The 26,853-nt window shown below is 44.4% G+C and overlaps 1 protein-coding gene across 1 annotated transcript in view; it reads right to left on the minus strand.

Annotated features, from left to right (window-relative positions):
- TMBIM1 (transmembrane BAX inhibitor motif containing 1) overlaps positions 1-26,853 on the minus strand; it is a gene marked incomplete in the record, with an annotated part of 128,651 nt that overhangs the window by 71,105 nt on the left and 30,693 nt on the right. The window contains 1 exon segment of the mRNA XM_073634385.1: positions 5,565-5,893. Within this exon segment, the coding sequence (XP_073490486.1) occupies positions 5,565-5,856 (292 nt within the window).

A 26,853-nucleotide genomic window follows, 5' to 3' on the forward strand; every position in this document is an offset into this window, starting at 1 on the left:
GAGCAGGAATATCCATCGGGTCTCTCGTTGGGACAAGTCCCTCACCCGATTTGACCCTCTCCAGGAAGGGTAAACTATGTCAATCCCACAAAACTGGAGAAGAGTAGGGTCCTGATCATGTTTCTCTTTAAAATGGAGGGACACGCTGTGATATTTATATCCATTCCTAATATTGGACATATGTTCAGAGATCCGCACCCTTAGGAGTCGCTTGGTGCGTCCAACATAAAACAGGCCGCAGGGGCACCACATTAAATAAACCACAAACGATGAGTTACATGTAATAAACTCCCTTATTTTAAAGGTCTCATTTTCGTGGTTGGTGATGCTCTTCATTCCTCGGTTACTTATTCTGGCTGTTTTGCAGCATATACACTTCCTACATGGGAAAAATCCATTTAACTCTATCTTTATAGACTGGCGCCCAGGGGGATCAAGGATCTTTCTCACCACCCTATCTCCAAAGCTGGGGGCCCTTCTATAGATAAACTTAGGGAGTTCAGGTAGAACCTCCCCCAGATGGCGGTCTCTCCCCAGAATATACCAATATTTCTTGAAGATATCTTCAATTTCTTTGTATTGACAATGAAAATTCGAGATGAATCCCCACTGTTGTTCATTAGAGGTGCATAATTCTCTTTTTTTGCTTTTTAAGCACTCTTCTCTTGGGACATTGGCTACCTGTTCTATGACACTGTCTAAGGATCCTTCAGAGTATCCCTTTTGCATGAATCTCTCCTTTAATATATTGGCCTGTGCATAGTATTTTTCCTGTTCTGAACAGTTCCGACGGACCCTCAACATCTGACCCTTTGGTATATTCTTTATCCAAGCCGGGTGATGTCCACTCCGGATGGACAAAAAACTGTTGCGGTCAGTCGGTTTAAAAAATACATACGTGCTTAGAGAGTTTCCTCTTTTCTCAATAGTTACATCGAGAAAATTCACACTCATGTCACTCACTTGTGCCTCCAATTTTATGTTATTCCCATTAGTGTTAAGGTAACTCAAGAATTCATCCAAAGACTCCCTAGAACCCTCCCAAATCAATAGGAGGTCATCTATGAATCTTCGATAAAGTCTGAGTTGAGGTAATCGTTTGCTAAATATAAATCTGTCCTCCCACTCTGCCATGAACAGGTTGGCGAGGCTAGGGGCATACTTAGCTCCCATAGCCACGCCAACCTGCTGAGAGAAGAAGTGACCATTCCACCAAAAATAATTATGTGACATGCAGAAGGTCAGGGCATGGCCCAAAAAACGCTTCTGCATGTCAGGAATGTCCTCTCTCCTGCTTAATGCCCAATTCAATGACAAGGAGGCATCCTCATGCTGAATGACCGTATAGAGGGAGGCCACATCGGCCGTAACCAAATAGGTCTCGGTGGTGGGATTAAGACACACCTCACTCAAATGTTGGAGGAGGTCAGAGGTGTCTTTAAGATATGCCTTCGTGATTTTCACACTGGGCTGGAGGAATTTGTCTAAATACTCTCCAAGCCGCGCTGTTACTGATCCTATCCCATTCACGATGGGTCGTGCTGGGGGTACTTTGGCATCCTTGTGGATTTTAGGTAACGTGTAGATTACTGGAATCCTACACGCACTTGGTACCAGATATCTTCTTTCTTTCCCATTCAAAGCGCCTGTGTCATACCCCCAGTCCACCAATAAACTCAGTTGGTGCTTATATTTCTCCGTGGGATCACTAGTCAGTCTCTCATATGTTGAACGATCACTTAGCATCTTGGTGAGTTGTTCCTGATAAAACATTTTATCCATAATAACGACCCCCCCTCCCTTGTCCGCTGGGCGTACAATAATGTTATTCCTTTTTTCCAGAGAGCGAATACCATCCTCAATATATTTTGGGTTGATATTATCTTTTACAGTCAATTGTTCTATATCATTTAGCACCAAATTTTTAAACACCTCTATGCAATGATTGCCAGAGTTTTGGGGGTTAAATACGGACTTATTCTTTAAGCCACTATCCACTTTCCTCACAGATGAAACTAGGTCACTCCTAGGGGCCAGCGGGTGGCTCAAAAAATATTTTTTGAGGTTCAAAGTCCGTATAAATTTGTGTGTGTCGATGTACACCTCAAATTTATTAAGTGTTTTTTTGGGCGCACATTTAAGGCCCAAATTTAGTATATTCTGTTCTTTTGGATTTAATTTCACCTTACTTAAATTATATATGCCAGTATTTATGTGTCCCTTAACCTTTTTCTTGGATTGTCTACGTTGTCCTGCTCGACAGCCCCTTCGTTTCTTAGTGGTGGTCCCATTTCCCTGTTCACATGTTGCTGTGGGCCATTCCTCCCTCCCTTGTTGTTCATCGGGTGGTTCTTTCCTCTCGGTGTCCCCCCTCCCCTCCCCCTCCTCCCTCGCTGTCCTAAAAAAGATCCAGGGCCCTGTTGATAGTGGTGTTGTCCCTGATAATCCTCGTCCAGGGGGAGATATTTATTGTATAAGGGGGTAGGATATCTGCCCTCCCCATGATTTTGAGGGGGGTAATTTTGATATACCCCATGACCCTGGGATGGGGCACCTCCTCCAGGATAATTCATTCCATATGACTGGGGTTCCCGCCAATCCCCCTGATTCGGGTAATATTGATAATTCCCTCTCCAGGGTGGGGTTGGCCTAGGTGAGTAGTGGTGATCATTATATTGATTATCTCTTTGTTGTAGAGAAGCATTGTTAGATGCTTGTCCACTCCCACTTTGTTCACCTCTACCTGTGCCACTCTTCGCCCTCACTCTTTTATTTTGATCAGTTTTAGGGTCAGTGGTTGTATGCATATTGTTTTTATCCTGTACAGAGACCTCCCTGGTTTTCACAACAGGGTTCTGCCATGCATAGATTTTATTATTTTTGAAATCTGCTGCGTCCCTATTATATTTCCTAACTTTTTTCTTTTGTGTCTCTCTATCCACCTTTTCAAGCTTTCTTTTCATAGTGTTATTGAATTCTTTGAGTTGATTAGACTCATTCATAGGTTCTAATTTGTTGCGTAGCGTATTAATCTGCTCATTAATCCTACTTAATTTTTTCTGTTTCCTACTTAATACTAGGTCTTGCAACTCCCTTCCTACTCTATTAAAAAATTCTAACCATTCATCCATAAAACATTGGTCATCAAGACCATCCTGGGGGGGAATGTCCCACCTCAGGCTCCTAAAAATCAGTTTTTCTTTCTGATAATGATTAAAAGTGAACACATCCCACCAGGTTTTCACCTGTTTTTCCAATAAGTTTTCTAAATTCTTTAACATGCCGGAGATATCTTCCTCATAATCCGTCATTTCAGAATTAGCTGAGAAAATATTATCCGGATTCATCTGTCTGTTATTGAGAAAGTTAAGAACTTCCATGGCTGCACGCGTTTAAATAAATGAAGATAATATAAAATCAGATGTATATAAAAATCCGCCCACTCATACACCCAAAAACGCTGCGCTGATGGCAAAAACCTAAATCTGAGCTGCTGCTTAAATGATAAGTATACAGTAAAAAATTGATTCACCACAAACTCGCTCCTAGTGAACTCAAAATAGCAGCGCTAAACGTGATCCCTAATCAAATAATAAAGTGTAGTGAAGAGTGATGAGCTGATGCATCAACCTGTGCAATGATTACACCACGTCCTCATCCTTCATCATTAATGTGCATACAATGACATATTCAAAAAAATTACAAACAAATGGTGCATATACACCAATTAAGTGAATAACGTATCTGTGCACATACAAATATAATGTGAGAATTATAACTGAGAGCCAATGTGAATTAACTCGCAAAAAAAAAATTATTATATCTATAAAGTGTGTCCACAAACAAACCGAAAGTAAAATAGTCCAAAACAAAATCCGTGACGTGTTGTAGTGCAAATCTTCTACTTAAATGAATCTTCCACCGCACCTCTGTGACTGTGAATCCACTCCCCTTAGGTGAATGCACTCACCAGCTCCTTTTGCCCACACTCTCGTGTCAGGGCCAACAAGCTTTTATCCCACACTCACAAGGGATAAGATTGATCTTCAGTGGTAAACCTGTACACCTCTACTTCTCCAAAGTGTAATGCCCAAGAGCTCTCTCCACATGAAAAAAGAAAAATAATCCAATGGTGCAATAACGTAATAAAATTTATTAAAGATCAAAAAGCCCCTTCACCATTGCACTCACATCTTTAAAATTCACTGCAGGCTTAACAGTAACACAGCACAGCAAGTTGTCACAGCATAACAAAATAAAGTAAGTAAACCAGTGTGTGGTGGTCACGGCGGACCCAGGTACTGCGCTTCTCAAAATACCCGTCTCACCCGATCCCTGGTGTAGATGTGACCGGCTTCCACCTATCCTCGTATGGCGCTCCCTGTCACAGCGTCCTACGTCACTCAAAAGCGATTGCCGTGTAGCCACGCCCCGACATGTTTCGTCATAAAGACTTAGTCATGGGATTGGCTACACGGCACGGCACGTACAGGTATGCTGTACTGCTGCACAGTGCTCTGGATGGTGGTCTGAGGAGCAGGCCTGTAATGCACAGTGCTGGATGGTGGTCTCAGGTCTGAGGGATGGCGCCTGTAATGCACAGTGCCCTGGCTGCCACTGGCAGTGGTCAGAGGAGGCTTCTAATGCTGCACAGTGCTCTGGACGGTGGTCTGAGCAGGCCTGTAATGCTGCACAGTGCTCTGGACGGTGGTCTGAGGAGCAGGCCTGTAATGCTGCACAGTGCTCTGGACGGTGGTCTGAGGAGCAGGCCTGTAATGCTGCACAGTGCCTTGGACGGTGGTCTAAGGAGCAGGCCTGTAATGCTGCACAGTGCTCTGGACGGTGGTCTGAGGAGCAGGCTTGTAATGCTGCACAGTGCTGGATGGTGGTCTGAGGGATGGCCTGTAATGCACACTGCCCTGGATGCCACTGCCAGTGGTCAGGGGAGTCCTATGTAATACACACACAGTGCTCTGGACGGACAGTGGCCTGAGGGGAGGCCTACTGTAATTGTAATGTACTACACACTCACAGTCTGCTCTGCTCTCTGCTCTAGACATGGGCGCCTGGTTGGCGGTCGTCTTGTGAGTCGGGCCTCGGGAGGGGGACAGTCTCGTCGGGACTTTAGAAAAGCCTCGCTGTCTGTAATGCACACTGCATTTCGTTCGTTAACGAAAACGGATTTGATTTTTCTCATAGTATTCATCAGTGGAGGAAAATGTGCTGTACTTTTTGTTTCGTCACTCTAAAAATGCCGCTGACTAAAACTTTGACAAAAACATTTTCATAGACGAAATTAACACTGGTTACAACCACGGCACCCTCCATATATACACTTCAGTGAGTAAGCTTTTTCAACTTAGGATAGGATTACTGGCAGGATCACCAGGTGAAAATAAAAGCAAAAAAGACTGAAAAAAGGAAAAATAACAGATGCAACCATAGCGTCTAAAGAATGGTAAGCTGCAAAATATTACATTTCTGTTCCCGGGTTTAAATGCACTTTAATAAATGCAGAAATGTATGGCTGAGGCCAGCTTTGTGGGTGATTATATTAGACAAACCTGGGTTGAATGGAATATTCGGTAGCATCGGCATCACAGGTTTTGGAGGCTCATTGTGCCCGGGTTCTGGGTAGCCTCCAGGTGGTGGGTATCCACCTGGCTGTGGGTAATACCCTCCAGATGACCCATAGGGGGGTGGATAGCCCCCTGGGGCCGGATAGCCCCCTGGTGCCGGGTAGCCCCCTGGTGCCGGGTAGCCCCCTGAGGCCGGATATCCACCATGCGGAGGGTACGCTGGGTTATGCAGTGGATCTCGGTCATCATATGGCGGTGGTGCATTTGGATAGGACATGGTGGACTGACTTCTGCACCAGATTCTCTTTTATGACCTGAAAAGAAACAGAAAGGAAAAAAAAATATTCACGATTATAAAATCCTGTAAAATTAAAAAGTGCTCTTGTAGACATCAAAAAACAAGACATTAAACACACATTGGTAAGGTGATATACACATCATCCCAACACAACCCCATCCCACCCAGCCCCAGTGTCTCTTTAACTGGGCGATTACGCCTGGGGGGGCGGGAAGATCTTCCAAATCACCCGACCACTCTGATTGGCTGTCACAGTGGTCACACGATCAGGAGCTGGTCTTGCCGCCTTTGCTTAGAAAGTGTGGAGACCCCCTGATCAAGGCAGTGTCGGTACAAGGTCCTATAGCATCCAAGGCAAAAAGGCCAAAGTCCCCCCCCCCCCCATGGGCATTGAACTATCTTAGCAGCCTAAATGCAGTTCCTGGCCTTTATGCACCCCCCTTCTTCTGGAGAGCCAAAAGCGACCACTTCCTCTGCCTATCCCTTGGCACGGCCCTGCCAGAAGGAACCCTCAAACCTTTGGACACTTTGTAGTCTTATTTATTAGCTGGAGTCTTCTGGCCAGAATTTCCAAGTTTGATGATCAGGTGTCCTGATGTCACTAGCTAAAGCGAAGTCTATTGAGCTTCATTACAAGAAGAATGAAGCCTGTGAGAAGGTTCCTCTTCTCTTAGCCCTCGGCCCAGCTCTAGGCATTACCCAAATTTACTTTGTTTCTGTTTTGTGACATCATCACCAGGCTTGTAAAATGTTTTGCAGGGGCAGCTGCTGGGATATCAGCTTCTATTGATGTAGGCATGCCTCCAGAACTACATCTCCCAAGAGCCCTTTTCTTGCACACAGTGTGTGGGTAGGCACTTGGGGAGTCAAAACAGCAGTATCGCTTCTCTAGTTAAAAAAAACAAAACAAAAAACCAAATGTATGCATATGGAGAGGGACACAAAGGATAGGTTGAGTTCGGTGGTCCAGCAGAAATGTAGGCGGGGCTTAGGTCTAGGGTATCCAATCAGATAGAAACCACATACACAGTTCTTGATGTTGTAATTTATCTTATATATTGTATATACATTTAGCGGTGATCTATAAAGTGTTTTTGTAAGCACTGATATAAGGCGATATAGCAGTTGGTATGTATACAGTGTCACTAGGCTTAGCCTGTATTATCGGAGGACGGCACTATCCTCATTGTAGTACCAGGACAGCACTATAATGAGGGGAGAAGAGCCCAAATTTCGGGTCTGGATACCAGAATGTTCTGTCAAGACAGGCATTGTCCCTGACCTGACACTTCTCGCCAGGAACCTTTCTCTGCGTTATGCACTTTATGTTGAATGTTGCAGGTACCCTATTATATAAGGTCCCACACCAAGGCAGCTGGCTCCTCTGAGATACTGAACCTAACACAGGAGTCCCCAACCCCCGGGCTGGGGACCGGTACCAGTTCATGGCCTGTTGATGACCGGACTGCTGAGCAGGAGATGAGCGGCGACCGCGAGGGCTATTACAGACGCTGGTCGTCGCTCACCTCCTGCTGTGCTCTCATGCCGGTTTGTCCTCTCCCAGCTCCTCCACCCACCCAAAGATGTCATCCAATCAGCAGGGCAGGGGGCGGAGGGAGCTGCAGATCGGAATGGAGAGCTTCTCCTGCCCCCTGCCCTGCTGACAGGATGACATCGCCGGGCGGGTGGGGGAGCCAGGAGAGGACACCTGGAATGATCACAGGCTCTGCCCTGCCAAAAGTATGAGTCCTGTGCAGGGGAGGCAGAAATTAGAATGCGGAAGTGTCATGTTAGAGAGGGAAGAATGCAGGGGCACTGTGATGGAGGAGGCTGTGATTACTAGGGGCACTGCAATATAAAAGGCACCGCACTGTAATTATTACAGTGCCCCTTTACAGTGAAGTTTCCTTAAAGTCGGGTTTCACCCAAAAAAAAAAAAAAAACTACATGAAAAATATTTGGATATTTTTTTTTTTTTACTCACCTCTAAATTCCTGTTGCTAGGGGGTCCCTCGTAGTCTGCCTCTTCCAGTGCCTGGGCTGGTGACATCACTTCCCCCTCAGCACAGGAAGGGCTCAGCTCTGCTCCCTCCCTCCTGTCAATCATCTGGGACCCATTACAGGTCCCAGGTGACTGAGCGGCCAATCACGGCGCTCGGCGCCGCTTGCGGATGCGCAGTGGGTGCCAGGCTGTGAAGACACAGCCCGGCGCCCACAGTTGCAATGCCGGTGCCGCCGAACGGAGGGGGAGACGAGCGGGGCTTCGATCCCCCGCATCGCTGGACCTAGGGACAGGTAAGTGTCCAATTAAAAGTCAGCAGCTGCAGTATTTGTAGCTGCTGACTTTTAATTTTTTTTTTTTTTTTTGACTGGAACTCCTCTTTAAATCACAGAACATGCAGTTCCCTTTACATCACAGCCCCTCCTTTACATTACAGTGCCCCCCTTACATCACAGCCCCCCTTTACATTACAGTGCCCCCCCTTACATTACAGTGCCTCAACGGAGCATTTCCCTTTATATCACAGTGCTCCCTTTACAGCGCAGTCCCCTTTACATCAAAGCCCCCATTTACATTACAGTGCTCCCCTTACAGAGCTGTCCCCTTTAGACTATCGTGCCCCCTTACAGAGCAGTCCCCTTTACATTATAGTGCCCTCGTTATAGTGCAGTCCCCTTTACAACACAGCCCCTCTTTACATTACAGTGCCCCCTTACAGAGCAGTCCCCTTTACATTGCAGTGCAGTCCCTTTTACTTTTACATCACAGTCCCCCTTTACAGTACAGTGCTCCCTTTACAGAGCAGTCCCCGTTACATTAATGTAAAGGGGCCCTGTGATGTAAAGGGGACCGCACTGTAGAGGGGCACTGTAATGTAAAGAGGGGGCTGTGATGTGAAGAGGAACTGAGGACACTGATATAAAGGGGGGACTGTGCTACTGTGCTGTAAAGGGGGGCTGAGGACAGCCTCCATGAATAGCCCCTCCCCCATTAGCCGGTCCCTGGTGCCAAAAATGTTCGGGACCGCTGCCCTAACAGACTCCACTCAACAATCCGTAATAATGGCACAGTGCCACCTAGAGAATGGAGGGGGAATTGCACTTGCCTACAGACAGGGCTGACAACTCTGGTTGGGATTTCAGTGCAGCAGAGGCACAAAGTCAGTTCAGCAAGAATGTGGAAGCTACTTGTATTTCCAGCAGGTCAACAGTAATTTTTCTGTACTATTTTTTAAAAGGGATAAAAAAAAAAAAGAAGAAAAAAAAAAAGAAGGGGGAAATGTACATTCTAAGCAGTTAATATTAAACGAGTGCCTGATCCATAGGTATCAAAGCAGTCATTGGACAGCATGCATCTAATCTAATCCTGTAGCGGGATCATTACACATATATTACTACATTTCCTGTGAAGACTTCCTGGGGTTTTTTTTAGCCTCCCATTTACTGTACAGAATATTAAATCCACCGGATTACACATTTTGCACAAACTGCAGTTCTATGTGAGCAGATTAGAGGAGCCCTGGCATCTGAGACATTCCACCCCTGGATTGGTACGCAGCCCCCAGGGCAGGTGCATGTTAGAGCATCCGGCCAACATCCTTCTCTTATCGGCAATGATATGCAGAGCGGGGGAAGGGAGCACACAAGGCTGGCTACACATGGAAATATACTTTCTCATGATAGGGCCCTATGGGGTGAAATCACACCGTGCATGGCATATGAACTATCCAGGAGGGGGTACAGGCTGCAAGGGTCTACCTACAATATTATTCCAGAAGACAAAGCATAGATAGGTAATGCTGAAAGCGTTATAAAACCCCCAAATAAAAATGCGATATATCGCAGTTTACCGATCATTAGATGCGGCGGCTCAGGGATGCATTCGTTTTCTTTTTTAGGCTTTTTTCACCTGGTGATCTGGTCAGTAACACATCTCCTGTATTAGAGTGGCACCACTCTGGATGAAGGAGCACAGGAGGTACTGTAGCATTTACAGTCTGTGGGGAGGGGAGTGTTAGATGGACTAGTAGATTTAGATACACTAACAAATTGACTCCAAACTCCAGCTCATGGGCTGTGTGCATGCATAGAGACACACAGTGCGTCTTGGCCCCGCCTCCTCCTCACTGGATATAACTGACACCAGCAGGAGCCAGACTAGCAAGAGCAGAGAGAAGACCTGCAGCCGGGCACAGCCTTGGATTGATGGAGGACTCAGGTGTTTGTTTTTTGTTTATTTTTTTGGGGGGGGGGGGGAATTAGTGGCTGATTTTAGAACCACTTTAATACTACCTGAACCCCCCAAAACAACAAGAGGCAGGAAACCAGAATTTTCAGAGGTCAACAATTGCAGCCCACATATGAGTGCAGTTCTCCATGGAGCTAACCAGGGGTCTCCAAACTTTCTAAATCAAGGGTCAGTTTACTGTAACTAAAAACCTTATAACTAAAAAGGGGGGCAGGACTGTGGCCAGTGGGAGTGAACAATTCCCTATTTTTGGTATTAGAGAAAAAGTGCACCATCATTGGTGTCAGTGGGAGGAATAGCGCCCCATCATTGGTGTCAGTGGAAGTAATAGTGCCCCATCATTGGGGTCAGTGGAAGTAATAGTGCCCCATCATTGGGGTCAGTGGAAGGAATAGTGCCCCATCATTGATGTCAGTGAAAGGAATATTGGCATATTAAGACATTCAAAGAATACATTAGGGAGGACCTCAAGCCATTGGGGCTTCGTGTACAGATTTTTCTTTCTTTTGAAAACATTCATTCCACCTTTAAAAAATGGTATGGTAGAGCAATTTTAAATTGTGCTCCACTAAAATGATGAGTCTCCAAAATGATGAACATCAGAAACGCCTAATTGAAATTGACATCAATATAGATAAAATCTACTCACAGATAAAACCTCTGCAGGCTCACTCTTCCTTCCAGGAACTAAATGAAAAGTTGAGGACTCATATAGAGTTCTTCAATAAATCAATACTTTCCAAGAAGAAAAATAAATATCTGAGAGATAAACAGGCCTTCCAGGAAGGAAGAGCCTACAAATGGCAACAAAAAGTGAACAGCAGCGGTACCAAACGTGACCCGGTACAGTCCCCCAGGCGATATGATATATAGGATACTTCATCTATATCCTCTAATGTCTCTTATCTTTCCTCAAAACAATCTAGACATACTAGATGACCCAAAAGACGTTGGGATGGTGACAATCCTCTGATGACTATTCCGACCAAACGTCCCCCCGAGCACCACACCTATACCCCCTTCGGCAATTCCGGAAACAAATCAGCACCGGTGCGAGGTGAGACATGCAACACTGGAGTGTCTACGGCCATTGAAGCCAACATTCCCTCACTGCTTTCCACACTAAAAATTCCTACCATATTTTTTCCAAAAAACCAGGGGATCCCCCCGGCTCCCCTGATCTAACCACCATAAATATACACGATTCTTCCCCACCACAATTCAACATAATCTTTCATCTCACCCCCTCACGGCAGATGAAACTCTAGTCTTGTCTAAAGGACTCACTTTTTGCCCCAATCACAAGTTGGATAAGTTTAAAGTGATCAAAGATTTACACTTATATACACGCAAGCTCCTACTGAGAAGCATGTTTGACAAAGAAAAACCGGGATCCGAAGGATGTCGCACCGTGAACGACAAGCTCTGGCAAATCTCAATTCCTTATTAGAGGAAAGTGACTCTAGAGACTCTAGATACTATCAATCTGGAATCCTTATTAAAACAAGTAGATGGCCCATCCACTAACACCATTACTACAAGTATTGAGCCATCATTAAAGAAAAAATATCAGATATGTACCCTGCCCCCAGTTCCAACCATAGAATAGCTACCTTTCTGAAATTGACCTGTCAGGAGATCAAAGCTCTGGACCCATCTTCCAACCACTCAGGGAACCTTACTGTGCGCGATAGGACAGCCTTGAAAAGCTTGTCCGGTAACCATAACATAACCATCAAGCCCTCAGATAAAGGGGGCAACATTGTCCTTATGGACAATGAAAAATAGGTACAGATGTGTACCAAAATTTTGAGCCCCACTCATTGGTATTGACAAGTAAGGACAGCAATCATTGATACCTTCAATGAGGAGTTCTATTTGTTGATGCATTTTCTAATAATTTTATTTCCAAACAATTATGGAACTTTGTACTTCTTTTCCTAGAAAAGCTACCTTTTACTCGCTCCCAAAAATTCATAAAAACGAACTGGATCCCCCTGGTAGGCCCATAATATCGGGTAATGGTGCTATCACAGAGAACCTGTCTAGATTGGTGGACGAACACCTCAGACCATTTGTCCTTGCCCTACCCTCATATGTCCATGATACAATTCACTTTTTACAAATAATTGAGGGCACCCATGTGTCTGGTGGCTCCATTTTGGACACTATAGACGTAGAGGCCCTCTATAGTTCAATACCGCACACTAGAGGGCTTGCATGCATTCGTAGAGTGCTATCCCAAAATCAGCCACCATGAGGAATCTTTCAATGAGTTCATACTACTTTCTCTTGAATATATATATATATATATATATATATATATATATATATATATATATATATATATATATATATATATATATATATATATATATATATATACTCAAGCATAATGTTTTTTCATTTGATGGCCAACATTCCCTGCAGATGCAGGGAGTAGCCATGGGCACCTATTGTGCCCCTGGCTACGATAACCTGTACCTGGGGGAATTGGAACGCACCATCTTTGAAGATGAGGGTCTCTCCGTGTACCTATGCCACATTGTTATGTACTTTGGGATGGACCTGAGGAACTACTACGTGAGTGTTTGGCCACCCTGAACCATAATGAGTTTAACTTAAAACTTAAAATGTCCTTTAGTACCTGTAAGCTATTCAGGAAGCCAACTGCAGGGAACACCATCTTACACTCTTCCAGCTTTCACCCTAGGCCCCTAGTCAACTCAATACCATATATCTGCGAATAAAACGCAATTGTTCTAATGACCCGCACTACAAATAGGAGGCAAAAGGCCTAAAACGATGCCTGCTAGAGAGAGGTTACAGTCACAAATGCCTCAAAAAGGCATTTAATCGTGTAGACTAGACACCAAAAATAGACACAACCTCCTATTCTCCAAAAAGGACAAATCTACCAACAACAAGGGTACAAGGATTATCACAACATATTCCAATGATCACTTTAAAATTAAACACATTTTCGGCAAGTACTGGCATCTCCTGACCTCTGATCCCAGTGTGGGACCCTTTGTACCTCCTGCCCCCTTAGTCACCTACAGACGTGCTACCTCTGTGGGTGACTTGTTGGTCAAAAGTGATTTTCGGGGCTCCACCTGAGATGATCCATGCAAACTTTTTGGCACATTCCCTTGTGGATCTTGTGCCCATTGCAAGTACATGGATTCCAGAAAAAAAATACGATTACCCAATGGCTGGATCTTTACCCCTAGACACTTTGCCAACTGTCAGACTATGGGAGTTGTATACCTCCTACAATGTGATTGTGGTTGCGATTATATAGGCAAAACCATACAGAAACTGTGGCAAAGAATCTACCGCCACATGCGGGCTATGCAAACAAGCAACCCCGCTCTCCCCTTGGGAAGGCATGTGGCACAGGCCCACAGTGGCCACTTTCCCAAGGTGTCCATTCTGGTGTTGGACCCAGTGCATCCCAGTTCATGAGGAGGAGATCTCAACAAGCTCCTCCTACAACGAGAGCTGAGGTGGATCTCGGATTTGAATGCCACTTCCCCATCAGGCCTTAATGAAGCCTTGAATTTGAAGCCCTTTTTATAGGGCTTCTCTTCTAGATGTTTTGAGAGGGTCATGTGAACCCATGATCCCAATGTCACTGGGCAGACCTATTCCTGTAGACATTCTGCCAACCCACCCACTTATCTATGTGACTGGGAACAGTAACAAGCTTCGCCAATGGGCGACAGGGGAATACTCCCACATTGTCCCCCATCCTCCTCTTTTTCCTTACCGTCTTCCCATCTCTCTCACCCCCCAGCTTAGAGATGGAAGCCCCTTCTCTATGTACTCTAAATCACAAAAGTTATACTGTGAGTATTACCAGTTTTTATTACCTGCCATCAGTATATGCCATGCTATTACCTACTGTGTTCTTACATTTGCATATTTGTTTATTCTTATACTATTTTTGATATTTTTGCTGTTTTATTACCAGACTAAACAGCTTGTCTCAAACCAGTCCCTGAAGAAGGAATTAATTATTCATACCTATATTTCGAAACATGTTGGGTCTCCTGTGTACACATCGTTTGGCCTCTCATCATGAGATCAACTGTGTGTCTCAGAATCTAGCTGTTATGTAACTATTCAGTCTGACTAATTTGTTTTTAGGTTGATTATACCTTGTGTACCAATTCTATTATTGCTTTGTACTCAATACATTTTGTATATTTTTATACGCTTGTTACTCCCACTTCTGGTTACTACCCTTTGCCCAAAAAAAAGGGGGCACCCCCTTTTGCAATTTTCTCAGTGAAAGGAATAGTGCCCTATCCTTGGTGTCAGCGGGAGGAATAGTGCCCTATCATTGGTGTCAGTGGAAAGAATAGTGCCCCATAATTGGTATCAGTGGGAGGAATAGTGCCTCATCATTAGTGTCAGTGGAAGGAATAGTGCCTCATCATTGGTGTCAGTGGAAGGAATAGTGCCCCATCATTGGTATCAGTGGGAGGAATAGTGCCTCATCATTGGTGTCAGCGGGAGGAATAGTGCCCCATCATTGGAGTCAGTGGGAGGAATAGTGCCACATCATTGGTGTCCATGAAAGGAATAGTGCCCATCAGTGGTGTCAGTGGGAAGAATAGTGCCCCATCATTGGTGTCAGTGGGAAGAATAGTGCCCCATCATTGGTGTCAGTGGGAAGAATAGTGCCCCATCATTGGTGTCAGTGGGAAGAATAGTGCCTCATCATTGGTGTCAGTGGGAGGTATAGTGCCCCATCATTGGTGTCATTGGGAGGAATAGTGCCTCATCATTGGTATCAGTGGGAGGAATAGTGCCCCATCATTGGTGTCATTGGGAGGAATTGTGCTCCGAAGGCCAGAAAAAGGCAAGCAAAGCATCCAGCCCCCAGGCGGCAGTTTGGAGACCACTGAGCGAAGCCTATTTAGATTAAATGCAAGCGATGTTACATAACCAGTATTAGGCATATGAGACGGTTCTGGAGGTATTTAGCACTGTGGCAGTCCCTTTAAATGAACTGTGTCCAATGGGTTAATAAGCAGGTTCTTCCAGTATCAGCACACAAAGCAGTCTGTATTCTCAGCGGTGATCTTGTGAGCAGATGACAGCAAAAACTCCTCTGCCATGTGAATCCCAGCTGAGACTACTCTCTACCACCATCCTCATCCAACAGGCGGCAGATGTCTGCACAGCCTCAGTCATCCTGTGAGAAATCACTGGAGAGCGGCACATGTCTCTCATATCATGGAATTCTCTCTTTGGTATTTGCTGGAAGACATTGGAGGTCTGAGCCAGGCAAATATTAAATGAATACTTTCTCCCCTACATGTAAAAATAAGAATTTTTTGCTAGAAATAATTTAGGACCTCCAAACAATATATATCTAAATTTTTTAAGTAGAGGCCCTACAGAATACAGTTGTGGGTGTTGCAATTTTTTAAGTCACACGGTATTTGCACAACATTTTTTTAAAAAAATTTTTGGGGAAAAAATACGCTTTAATGAATTTTAATGCAAAAAACAAAAACAAAACAAAACAAAAAAAAAAACAACAAAAAAAAACAATATATATAATGTTATACTAAGTAAATAGATAGCTAATATGTCACGCTCTAAAATTGCGCACACTTGTGGAATGGCGACAAACTACGATACTTAAAAACCTCCATAGGGGACGCTTTAAAAAATATCTTTACAGGTTACCAGTTTAGAGTTACAGAGGAGGTCTAGTTCTAGAATTATTGCTCTTGCAATAACGTTCTCGCCGATACCTCACATGTGTGGTGCAAACACCGTTTACATATGCCTGCGCGACCTACGTATGCATTTGCCACTGCGCACGAGCATGGAGGGAGGGGAAGCTTTAAAAAAAAAAAAAATTTTTATTTTATTACTTTTTTTTTTTTTTAATCACTTTTATTCCTATCACAAGAAATGTAAACATCTCTTGTGATAGAAATAAGGGATGACCTCTTTATGGAGAGATCTGGGGTCTATAAGACCTCATATCTCTGGAAAGAATGAGATAAAAAAAAAAAAAAAAAAAACATTGGATCTCATGCTTTTCAAAAAAAAATGTGGCAGAACCAGAAGTGACGGAATGCCATAGTTTCTGGCCTCCCAGGACCATAGAGATGGCCGGGAAGCATGTGTTCCACAGCCAGCTCTATGATAACCCGATGGCACAGCTGGATCGGATACCGGGCTCCCCGACTGCACGAGAGAGCCTGGAGAGGCGCTGGTGGGCGGGACATCCCCTTCTGCTACCTGTAAAAGCCATCCAGCGACTAACTGGCCACTAGGATAGCTTTCACATTGTAGGGAATTGCTGCCCAAAAAAAAAATTTAAAAAACAAAAACAAAAAAAGATACCGGGATGATACCTGTAGCTGCACCCATCATCCCAGTATAACCACTCGAGGATGTCCAGGATGTTATATGGTGTCCTTCGGGCGGGAAGTGGTTAAAGTGGAATTAAACTGTTAAAACTAAAATTTGCCAGCAGAGTCTTTTGTTAAAGAGGAAGTAAACCCTGGTGGGTTTTATTTCCTCTTTATTTCCCTGCAAAGGTAAAGCATAATGGGCTACTATGCATCACGAACTCCGGCTCTGTGACTGGCCGGAGTCATTGGCTGACAGCTGATCACGTGGTAAAGAACCACTGTGATTGGCCCTGTACCTAGATCTGTTATCAGCAGAGACCAAAGAAGTGTGCCCGCATGCCAAAGGGGGCGTGAGGGCAGCGCAATCGTGGGAGGACGTTCATGGACGCCCTCCTGGCAAACTAAGCCTCGCTGTAGCCATCTTTCGGCTATAGTGCAGGCAGGAAGTAGTTCACAAACTGCTCAAGCCCTGAAGAAGGGGAAGGCTTTTCCCCCTGAAACACGCTGGCTGTGTCTGATGCTCTTAACTATTAAATGTTGTATGCCCGCAAAAAATAAATAAAAAATCTGTAAGGAAAAGGCATAATGAGCTAGTATGCACCGCATACTAGCTCATTATGAAATACTTACCTTAGAACGAAGCGCCCGCACCGCCTCCCGGTCACCGCTGAGGGAGCTGACATGTTCCCTATGCGTTTCTTCTGGGTTCGCAGCTCCAGCGCTGTGAGTGGCCGGAACCACGATGACGTCACTCCCACGCATGTGCACGGGAGTTCTCTTTCCAGTATGGAGCTTTGATTTTCCGGCAGCATCCGCCGGACCTTCAGAGCGCTTGACCTGCTGATGTCGGCGGATGCATGCAAGGTGAATATCTTCAAAACCGTACAGGTTAAGGAGATTCATTTTACCTACAGGTAAGCCTTATTATAGGCCTTATTATAGACTTACCTGTAGGTAAAAATGTGAAAGCGGGGTATACAACCACTTGAAGTGAGATGAACTTTTGTACCAGGCGCTCCTCTGCACACATCCAAATAGATTGGAGACACTTCCCTCTCTTTTCTTGCGTGGATGGTCAAACCCAAAGTCCAGGCAGTGAGATCTGACCAATCCAATGCCTCCTCTCCTCTCTTCTTATGGCAGCTGTCCATCAAGGCCAGGGAGAGCAGGAGGATCCTCCATGTAACTGTATAGCCTCGTACACACGATCGGATTTTCCGCCTACAAAACCGTGGACTTTTGTCCGAAGGGCGTTGGCCCCAAACTTGTCTTGCATACACACAGCACACAATTGTTGGCCAACAATCACGAACGTAGTGACGTACTACATGGTTTTTCAGCTCTTTAGCGCTACCCTTTGTTCTCTTTCTGCTAATTTCGTGTTAGTAGAATTTTGCTGAGTGTTAATTTGCGCTTGTTTTTTTTTCGCGCTTTTCATTTCGCGCTTTTCTTTTCAGGTTTTTAAGTTAGTTTCTGAACGGACGTTCGTCAACCAGACATGTTGCGGAATCGGAGTGTTATTTATTATTGGCCTTGGAGTTATTGCTTTGACATTATTTTTTTGGTTGAATAATAATGATTTGATTTGGTATATTTTTGGATGCATAGAATGCACTTTTTGGTTAAGTTCTGTTGGCAGATAGCATGTCTAATTTTTCTTTGTTTTCTTTTTAAATGCACAATAAAAACATAAAAAATAAAAAATAAAATTAAAAAAAAAACATAAAAAAACAATAAAAAAAATTGTGTAGAATAATACTTGTTGTGTTTTACTTCAAATGACAGTTTGGGAGTCGGCAGTTACATTTAAAAAAATACAATGTAAAATTAACAAGGGACACCAACATAGTTGTATCTTTGATCTTAAAAACTACAGGATAATGGTGTTGTGGTAACTTGCCCAAAAAAATAAAAAATAAAAAAGCATAATAATATTATTCTTGATATCACTAGAAAAAAAAAAAAAAAAAAAACCTTTGAAAATTCGTTTGCAATAACTCCATCAGTATCACCAGCAAAGCAGCTTCATTATTATCCCATTAAAGAAGAAGAGAATTGTGCGCTGCATTTCCAGATCTCATAATTTGCCGCGTCACGAATGTCAATTTTCCACTACGAACGCTGGTTTACAAGAATGACCGCTTCTGCTTCCGAGCATGCGCGTTTGTACTGTGGACTTTTGTCCGACGGACTTGTGTACACACGCTCGGAAAATCTGACAGACATTTGTCCGCAGAAAATCCGACAACAATTGTCCGATGGAGCGTACACGCGGTCGGATTTTCCGCCAACAGCCTCTCATCACACATTTTCCATCGGAAAGTCCGATCGTGTGTACGGGGCTTTAGGGGTAGCCAGGGCTGAGCAGCGTGTTATGGGAGTTGCCAGCTTGGCTACAGGTTCTTATCCCTCAAGAAGAACTTTGGTTTCTATGTGTGTAATAGATCTGGAAACACATTAATAATTATCATAAAATAAAGCTTTTAACAGCGTGTAGTAAAAGAACAGCCAATCACATTCCAGCTCCTCCGCTTCCAACATCTGACAGGGGAGCAGCCATCAGTTCTGTGCACTGGTGACATTGGGATCTATGACACAATCATGGGGTCACATGCTACAGGGATGTTGTCTAGGTACGAGTGTTGTTGGCTCATTGTGTGAGAACAACACGCCAGAAGGTGCCTAAAGGAGGATAGGACTCCATAAAACAAATGTTTGTTCTTTCCTGCTTTGAATTAAGACTTCAGTAAAAAGAAAAAAAAAAAAAAAAAGGGTTTTATTTCAAACGCCACTTCATACATTGTTGACTTCCATAGCAGAGGCGCCCCGTCTGTTAAGGGCGAACAGAATGCCCAGCCCACTTAAGTGTGTTACAATAGTGACTATTTATTCGCTGTTGTAACACTGATCCTCCTCGTGGCCAATCAGGAAGTGGGTTTTTAGACCAGATACCCGATTGGCTGAAAGGAGAGGCGATCCTATTGGACGGCTAGGAAGAGGGGAGGAGCCGCACACTGGAAGCCGCTTATGGGGAAGAGGGCACGGAGCCGCTGCCCGCCTAGATGGGGTAAGTGCCGGACCTACAGTGCCGGGGGTGCCACTGGCCGCTCAGGGGGTGGTTGTTTGCCGCCCCTCCAAAAAAAAAAAAAAAAACACATCACCAGCTGCCACTGCTCCATAGACCCAGTTTGTCCAGACAGCCTGGTCACTTGCTGAGCTGACTTGGCACCATCCACAGGCAGCCTAACTCTTCAATAAGACAAAGAAGTTGAATCCAACATAATTTTACTTCAAATAATTGTAGTACAAGAGAAGTTTTTTCCAGTCTTTTGTAGGCGTTCGTCTCTCTTGTAAAAGCAATCCAAGCGGCTAACTAGCCGATGGATCGCTTTTAAAAACAGCAGGAGGGGAGATGCAGCAGGAGGGGACACCCCGCCGCTTTCCACAGGCTGTCCCATCCCACCCGGGACATACAATCGACCAGCTGGCACTTTAGCTGGCTGATCAAGGAGGCGGACAAGGACCAGAACCGCACTGTCCACCTCTATGATATAGGAAACAAGAAGCAATTAGCATACATCACAACCGGTTTCCCCTGGCGCCCTTTTTTAAAAGTGGAAAGCATTTGATCACACAGATCTTGGTATTATCAAATGCTTTTAAGGGAAGAAGAGGGATCTGGGATCCTAATCATCCCAGATCTCTCCATAAAGAGTACCTGTCGCTGCCTATTGCTGTCACAAGGGATGTTTACTATCTTGTGACAGCAATAAAAGTGATAAAAAAAAAAAAGAGAGAAAAAGGAGAAAACAAAACAAAACAAAAAAACATTTTTTTAAAGTGCCCTTGTCCCGCCATGCTTGCGCTTAAAAGGTGAAGATAAACGTCGCCTATGGCTAGTAAAGTTTACCGTAGTTTGTTGCCGTTGCACGGGCGTGCGCAATTTTAACGCATGACATGTTTGGTATCCATTTCCTGTGTAACATTATCTTTTCAATATTTGAAAAAAATTGGATTATGTATTTTTTTTTTGCATTAAAATTTAAACAAGTGTATTTTTCCCCAAAAACAACTACGTTTGAAAAACTGCTGCACAAATACCGCGTGTCATAAAAATTGCAAAACCCACCAATTTATTCTCTAGGGCCTCTGCTTTAAAAAATATTATAATGTTTGGGGTTCTAAGAAATTTTTTATCAAAACTTTTTTTTTAAATTTCAAATTTAACTGCCTCCCGCCCGCCGTATTGTCAAATGAAAGGCGGGCGGGAGCACTTTCGTTCTGGGACAATGTCATGTGAGGTCTTCCTACTCTCACCGCATGACAGCGCAGCGCATCACCCCATCCCGGTAAAGAGCCAATATCGAGGATGTGATCAGCTGTGTCCAATCACAGCTGATCACATGTAAACAAGGAAACGCCAGTTATCAGCATTACTCTCCTCACTCTGACAGCGAGAGGAGAGGAGAGCCAATCAGCGGCATTTCCTCACAGGAGAAATCTGCTGCACCAGTGTCCATCAGTGTCGCCTATCAGTGCCGCCCATCAGTGCTGCATATTAGGGCCCTTTCACACTGGAGCGGTTTGCAGGCGCTATTGCGCTAATATTAGCGCCTACAAACCGACCCAAAAGTGCCGCTGCTGTCTCTCCAGTGTGAAAGCCCTCGGGGCTTTCACACTGGAACGGTGTGCTGGCAGGACGGGAAAAAAGTCCTGCTAGCCGCAAGGAGCGGAGTGTATACCGCTCCTTCACTGCTCCTGCCCATTGAAATCAATAGGACAGCGCGGCTATACCGCCGGCAAAGCGCCTCTGCAGAGGCACTTTGCAGTGGTTTTTAACCCTTTCTTGGCCGCTAGCGGGGGGTAAAACCACCCCGCTAGCAGCCGAATACCGACGGTAAAGCGCCGCTTACAATAGCGGCGCTTTACTGCCGACGCCGCCCCCGCCCCACTGTGAAAGGGCCCTAAGTGCCTCCTCATCAGTGCCGCCCATCACTGCATATTAGTGCCCCCATCAGTGCAGCCTCACCAGTGCCCATCAGTGCCGATCTGTGCTGCCTATTAGTGCCTCCTCATCTGTACCACCCATCAGTGCCGATCTGTGCTGCCTATTAGTGCCTCCTCATCTGTGCCACCCATCAGTGCCCACCAGTCCTGCATATAAGTGCCTCCTCATCAGTTCAGTTTCATCAGTGCCGATCAGTGCTGCCTATTAGTGCCCATCAGTGCCTGTCAGTGCAGCCTCATCAGCGCACGCACATCAGTGTAAACATTACTTGTTTACAAAATTTTATAACAGAAACTAAGAAAAAGGTTTTTTGTTTTTTTTTACAAAATTTCTGTTCTTTTTTCATTTGTTTAGCAAAAAAAAAAAACCCAGTGGTGAATAAATACAAAAAAGAAATCTCTGTCTCAAAAAAATTGGCCTGGGCAGGAAGGGGGTAAAAGTGGCCAGTAGCCAAGCAGTTAAGTCGCCATAAAGCCCCTTTCGTTTTTTAAAAGCCCCAGACCTTCCTAAAAAGCACCTCTGCCTAAAAAAAAACCCCGATCATCTCTTCATATTTTCCATCCTGGGAAAAAATTATTTATTTTTTTTTTTTATCAGGAAAAATAGATGGTCATGAGGGACAAGTAGATTGGGACCCTGAAGTATTTTATTTTATTTTTTTAATTTCCACACCCCTGATAAGCACTGTCTTTGCACAGAACGAACACTGGCTAACAGAGCATGGAAGAAACAGGGAGAGTCTAGCTAGGACTGAACTGACTAGCACAAATTAGGAGGGGAGGAGAGATGAAGATGCCAAATCTAGGCTTGTCATAGTATAGACAACAAAGTCCTATGATTTAGAAGTAGTCTGTGACACAGAGCCGCACTCTGTAAATAACGGTGTAGAGTCCTTGATAGAATCTAACATAAACCCAATGGGGGTCTATGTATTAAAAATATTATAGTATAATAAAATAATAATAATCGTATTACCAAAAAAAAAAAAAAAAAAGTTGGATGAATTTCACAGGCACTTGCCTGATGTTTGCTCAGTAGGGCTGGGGAAAAAAATCGATTTAAATCTTGAATCGAGTTGAGAGGTCAAATCGATTAAAAATTTAAGCAAATCGATTTTTTTTTTTCCTTTTCACCAGGAGCGGCGCTGACACCGCCCCGGTCCTGAGGAGCTGCGGGCAGGAGTTTTTAGGCGAGGCCGCGGCTTTGGCCTAGTCCCCGAGGCCGGACGCTGCGGACTAGGCCGAAGACGCGGCCTCGCCTAAAAACTCCTGCCCGCAGCTCCTCAGGACTGGCGCGGTGTCCAAAAAAAAAACTTGATTCGAATCGTGAATCGTTTTCTTTTTTTTTTTTAAACCGCAGATTTTTTTTTGAGAGAAAATCGCCCAGCTCTATTGCTCAGCCGGCGCCTTTAGTGCTGTCGGGAGAAGTTCATCTTCATCGAGCCTTAACACAGGTCCCCTAGTGCATTGTGTCATGAACAGCCCTGAGGAAGAGGGAGGCTTTTTCCCCGGAAACATTTTGGCTGTATTTGATGCTCTTCACCATAAAACATTTTCAAAAAAAGTCCTTCAAGTGAGATGATTATCTGCACCAAACGCTCATCAGTAGACATACAAACCTTTTCCTTAAGCCTCGTACACACGATCGGATTTTCGGCAGGGAATTGTATGATGACAGACTGTTGTCCTCAAATCCGATCGTTAGTACGCTCCATCAGACAAATATTGTCCAACTTTCCGACAACAAATGTTGGATGGCAGGCTGGTAAATTTTCAGTGGTCTGTTGTCAGATTTTCCTATCTGTACACAAGTCCGTCACACAAAAATCCAAAGTACAAACACGCATGCTCGGAATCAGTGCTCACCAAACACGACATTAGCAGAAGGTGCCCAAAGGGTGGCGCTCAAGAGATGAAGTACCTTGTAGTACGTCACTACGTTCGTGTTTGTTGGCCGACAGCTGTGTACCGTTTGTATGCAAGACAAGTTCCCAGCACACAGCCTTCGGACAAAAGTCTGGCGCTTTGTTGGCCAACAATCCGATCGTGTGTACGAGGCTTTAGCCTTTACAGATTCTGGCCATGTTTTGCCCGATGTGTTGATTTCCTATAATCGTCAGCTCCATCTAGTGGCCATGATATCAATTATTTCCTGAAATACCTCAAATCAGGCAAATACCACATTATGGCCACTAGATGGAGCTGACGATCATTGAAAATCAACCTATTATGCAAAATATGAATGGTATTAATGAGGGCTAGGTGAATACTTCATCCAACTCATTGAAAGAATGGATCCCAATAACTAAATAAAGTCTCCTAGTATTGTTGACAGGTGTGAAATGTCAATGTTTGTATAGTGAATAGAACAGAATAGGCCAGTTATATGGTGATGATAAAATAGTTGAAACACTTTACATAACCAACATCACCCTGTTCTTAAGTTGGAACTTGTAATCAGACCAGTTTTACTGGTTATACTGTATGGGGTAACAGTCCCATATAAAGAAGAATGATTGGAAGAGCTTGTTCACGAATGCTTTGATCTCTGTAGAGCGATCTGCATTCAGATCGTTATTCCTAGAGCATTTGACTCCCCACCACCTGCTTTAATGCCTTCAACCCAGCTGCAACTTCAATGGGTCGTGTGTGGAAGGCGTTATGCCCACCGAAAGCTACAGGAAGTAGAATTCCTGTCATGGCATTGGCATACCCCTGGCCACTGCCTCTGCAGCTAAAGGAGGAGTGGTTGGGGGAGTGTTAAAAAAGCAGCTCAACTTTACTGCCTCTCAACCTCTAGTGTGAATGAGCTCTTAAGCCTGGTACACACGGTACGATTGTTGGCCAACCGAGCGTCAGATCTTTGTCAAAAAGGGTGTGTGCCAGGATCTTGTCTTGCATACTAGCGGTACACAATTGTCGTGCCACAAACACGAACGTAGTGACGTACTACGAGGAATTTTCAGCTCTTGAGCGCCACCCTTTGGGCTCCTTCTGCTAATTTCGTGTTTGGTGAGCATTGATTCTGAGCATGCGTGTTTGTACTTTCGACTTTTGTGTGACGGATTTGTGTACTGACCTATACGAAAATCAGACATCAAGCCATTGTCCACCAAAAATTTACTAGCCTGCCATCCAACATTTGTTGGCCGAAAATTGGACAATTGTCAAAAAGGAGCGTACTAGCGGTAAGATTATAGGACAACAGTCTGTCGACAGACAATCCCCTGCCAACAATCATACCGTGTGTGCGAGGCTTTAGGGCAGGGGTAGGCAACCTCGGCACTCCAGCTGTGGTGAAACTACAAATCCCATCATGCCTCTGCCTCTAGGAGTCATGCCTGTGATCAGGGTCTTGCAATGTCTCATGGGACTTGTAGTTTCAACACAGATTAAGGGCCGAGGTTGCCTACCCCTGTCTTAGGATAACCAAAGTTTCATAGCATATAAGGCCAAGGTAAGCACATCCTATGAGAAAAAAATAGATCAATCTCACCAATGTCCTGAGTGATAATCTCCCCAAAATCTTGTATAGTGAGACAGGAAAAGCCTGTTCTTGCCAGGGATACTTCACAAGAGTCATAGACCAATATACATGGAAGTGTTGGGATTTGGCATCATCATCATTAACCCTTCAGGCTGCCTCTTCCTATTGAAGAGACTTCATAAGGGTCATAGACCAATATACATGGAAGTGCTGGGATTTGGCGTCATCATCATCAACCTATGGACTTACCTCTTCATGCAGAGGAGAATTTCTAAGGGTCACAGACCAATATACACGGAAGTGTTAGGATTTGGCTTTATTATCAACCTACAGACTGCTCTAAGGAGACTTCATAAGGGTCATAGACCAAAGTACATGGAAGTGTTGGGATTTGGCGTCATCATCATCAACCTACAGACTGCCTCTTCTTATTAAGGAGACTTCATAAGGGTCATAGACCAATATACATGGAAGTGTTGGGATTCAGCATCATCACCATCATCAACCTATGGGCTTCCTCTTCTTACTGAGAAGACGTCATAAGGGTCACAGACCAATGGAGGTGTTAGGATTTAGCTTTATTATCAACCAACGGACTGCTCTAAGGAGACTTCATAAGGGTCATAGACCAATGTATATGGGAATGTTAGAATTTGGCTTTATTATCCACCTACGGACTGCTCTAAGGAGACTTGGGATTCAACATCATCATCATCAACCTATGGGCTTCCTCTTCTTACTGAGAAGACTTCATAAGGGTCATATACCAATATACATGGAAGTGCTGGGATCTGGCATCATTATCAACCTACGGGCTGCCTCTTCTTACGGGGGAGACTTCATTACGGTCATAGACCAATATACATGGAAATGTTGGGATCTGGCATCATCATCATCAACCTACAGACTTGCCTCTTCTTACTTAGGAGACTTTCTAAGGGCCATAGACAGGTATACATGAAAATGTTCGGATTTGGCACCATCATCACCTACAAACTAACTCTTTACAGAATCCCTTGTAAGGGTCATAGATATTCAAGACATATATTCTGCTTTTTTTAGTTTTTCCTAAATTGTTATTAAAAGTATAACTAATGCCCTGTACACACGACCGGTTTTCCCGTCGGAATAAACTCTGAAGGCTTTTCCGACGGAGTTCCGACGGAATTCCGCTGAAACTGTCTTGCATACACACGATCACACCAAAGTCCGACCCTCAAGAACGCGGTGACGTACAACGGGACTAGAAAAAGGAAGTTCAAGAGCCAGTAGCCAATAGTTTCCGTCTCGTACTTGCTTCAGAGCATGCGTCATTTTTGGTACGTCAGAACAGCATACAGACGATCGGTTTTCCCGATAGGAATTGGTTCTGTCGCAAATATTTAGAACATGTTCTCTTTCTAGGTCCGTCAGAATTTTCGACAGAAAAAGTCCGATGAGGCCTGCACACGATCGGAATATACGATGAAGAGCTACCGTCTGACTTTTTCTGTCGGACATTCCGCTCGTGTGTACGCGGCAATAAAGACAAAACTGTTTTAGTTTTGGACAGAGTGGAGCAGGATTATAACCCCAGTTAGTTTTTTATTGCTGTCTGCGGACCCGTTAGGGAGATTCACTCTCTCTAAAGATATAGAAAATCCCAAATGTTGGGTTGCTGCCAGAATAGGAATAGAGGATTAGTCTTCTAACGAGGACACTGATAACCATGGATTCCCTCACTTTGGAGGGATTTCCTTTCACTTCCTGTTTTGTCTATAGGACAGGAAGTAAAAGGAAATCATGCCAATGGGACAATCAAAATGGCAACAAAATAACTGACAGGGGTTATAACCCTCCCTTACAAA

Source organism: Aquarana catesbeiana, linkage group LG06 (genome assembly GCF_042186555.1).
Source record: "Aquarana catesbeiana isolate 2022-GZ linkage group LG06, ASM4218655v1, whole genome shotgun sequence".
NCBI classification, from domain to species: domain Eukaryota; kingdom Metazoa; phylum Chordata; class Amphibia; order Anura; family Ranidae; genus Aquarana; species Aquarana catesbeiana.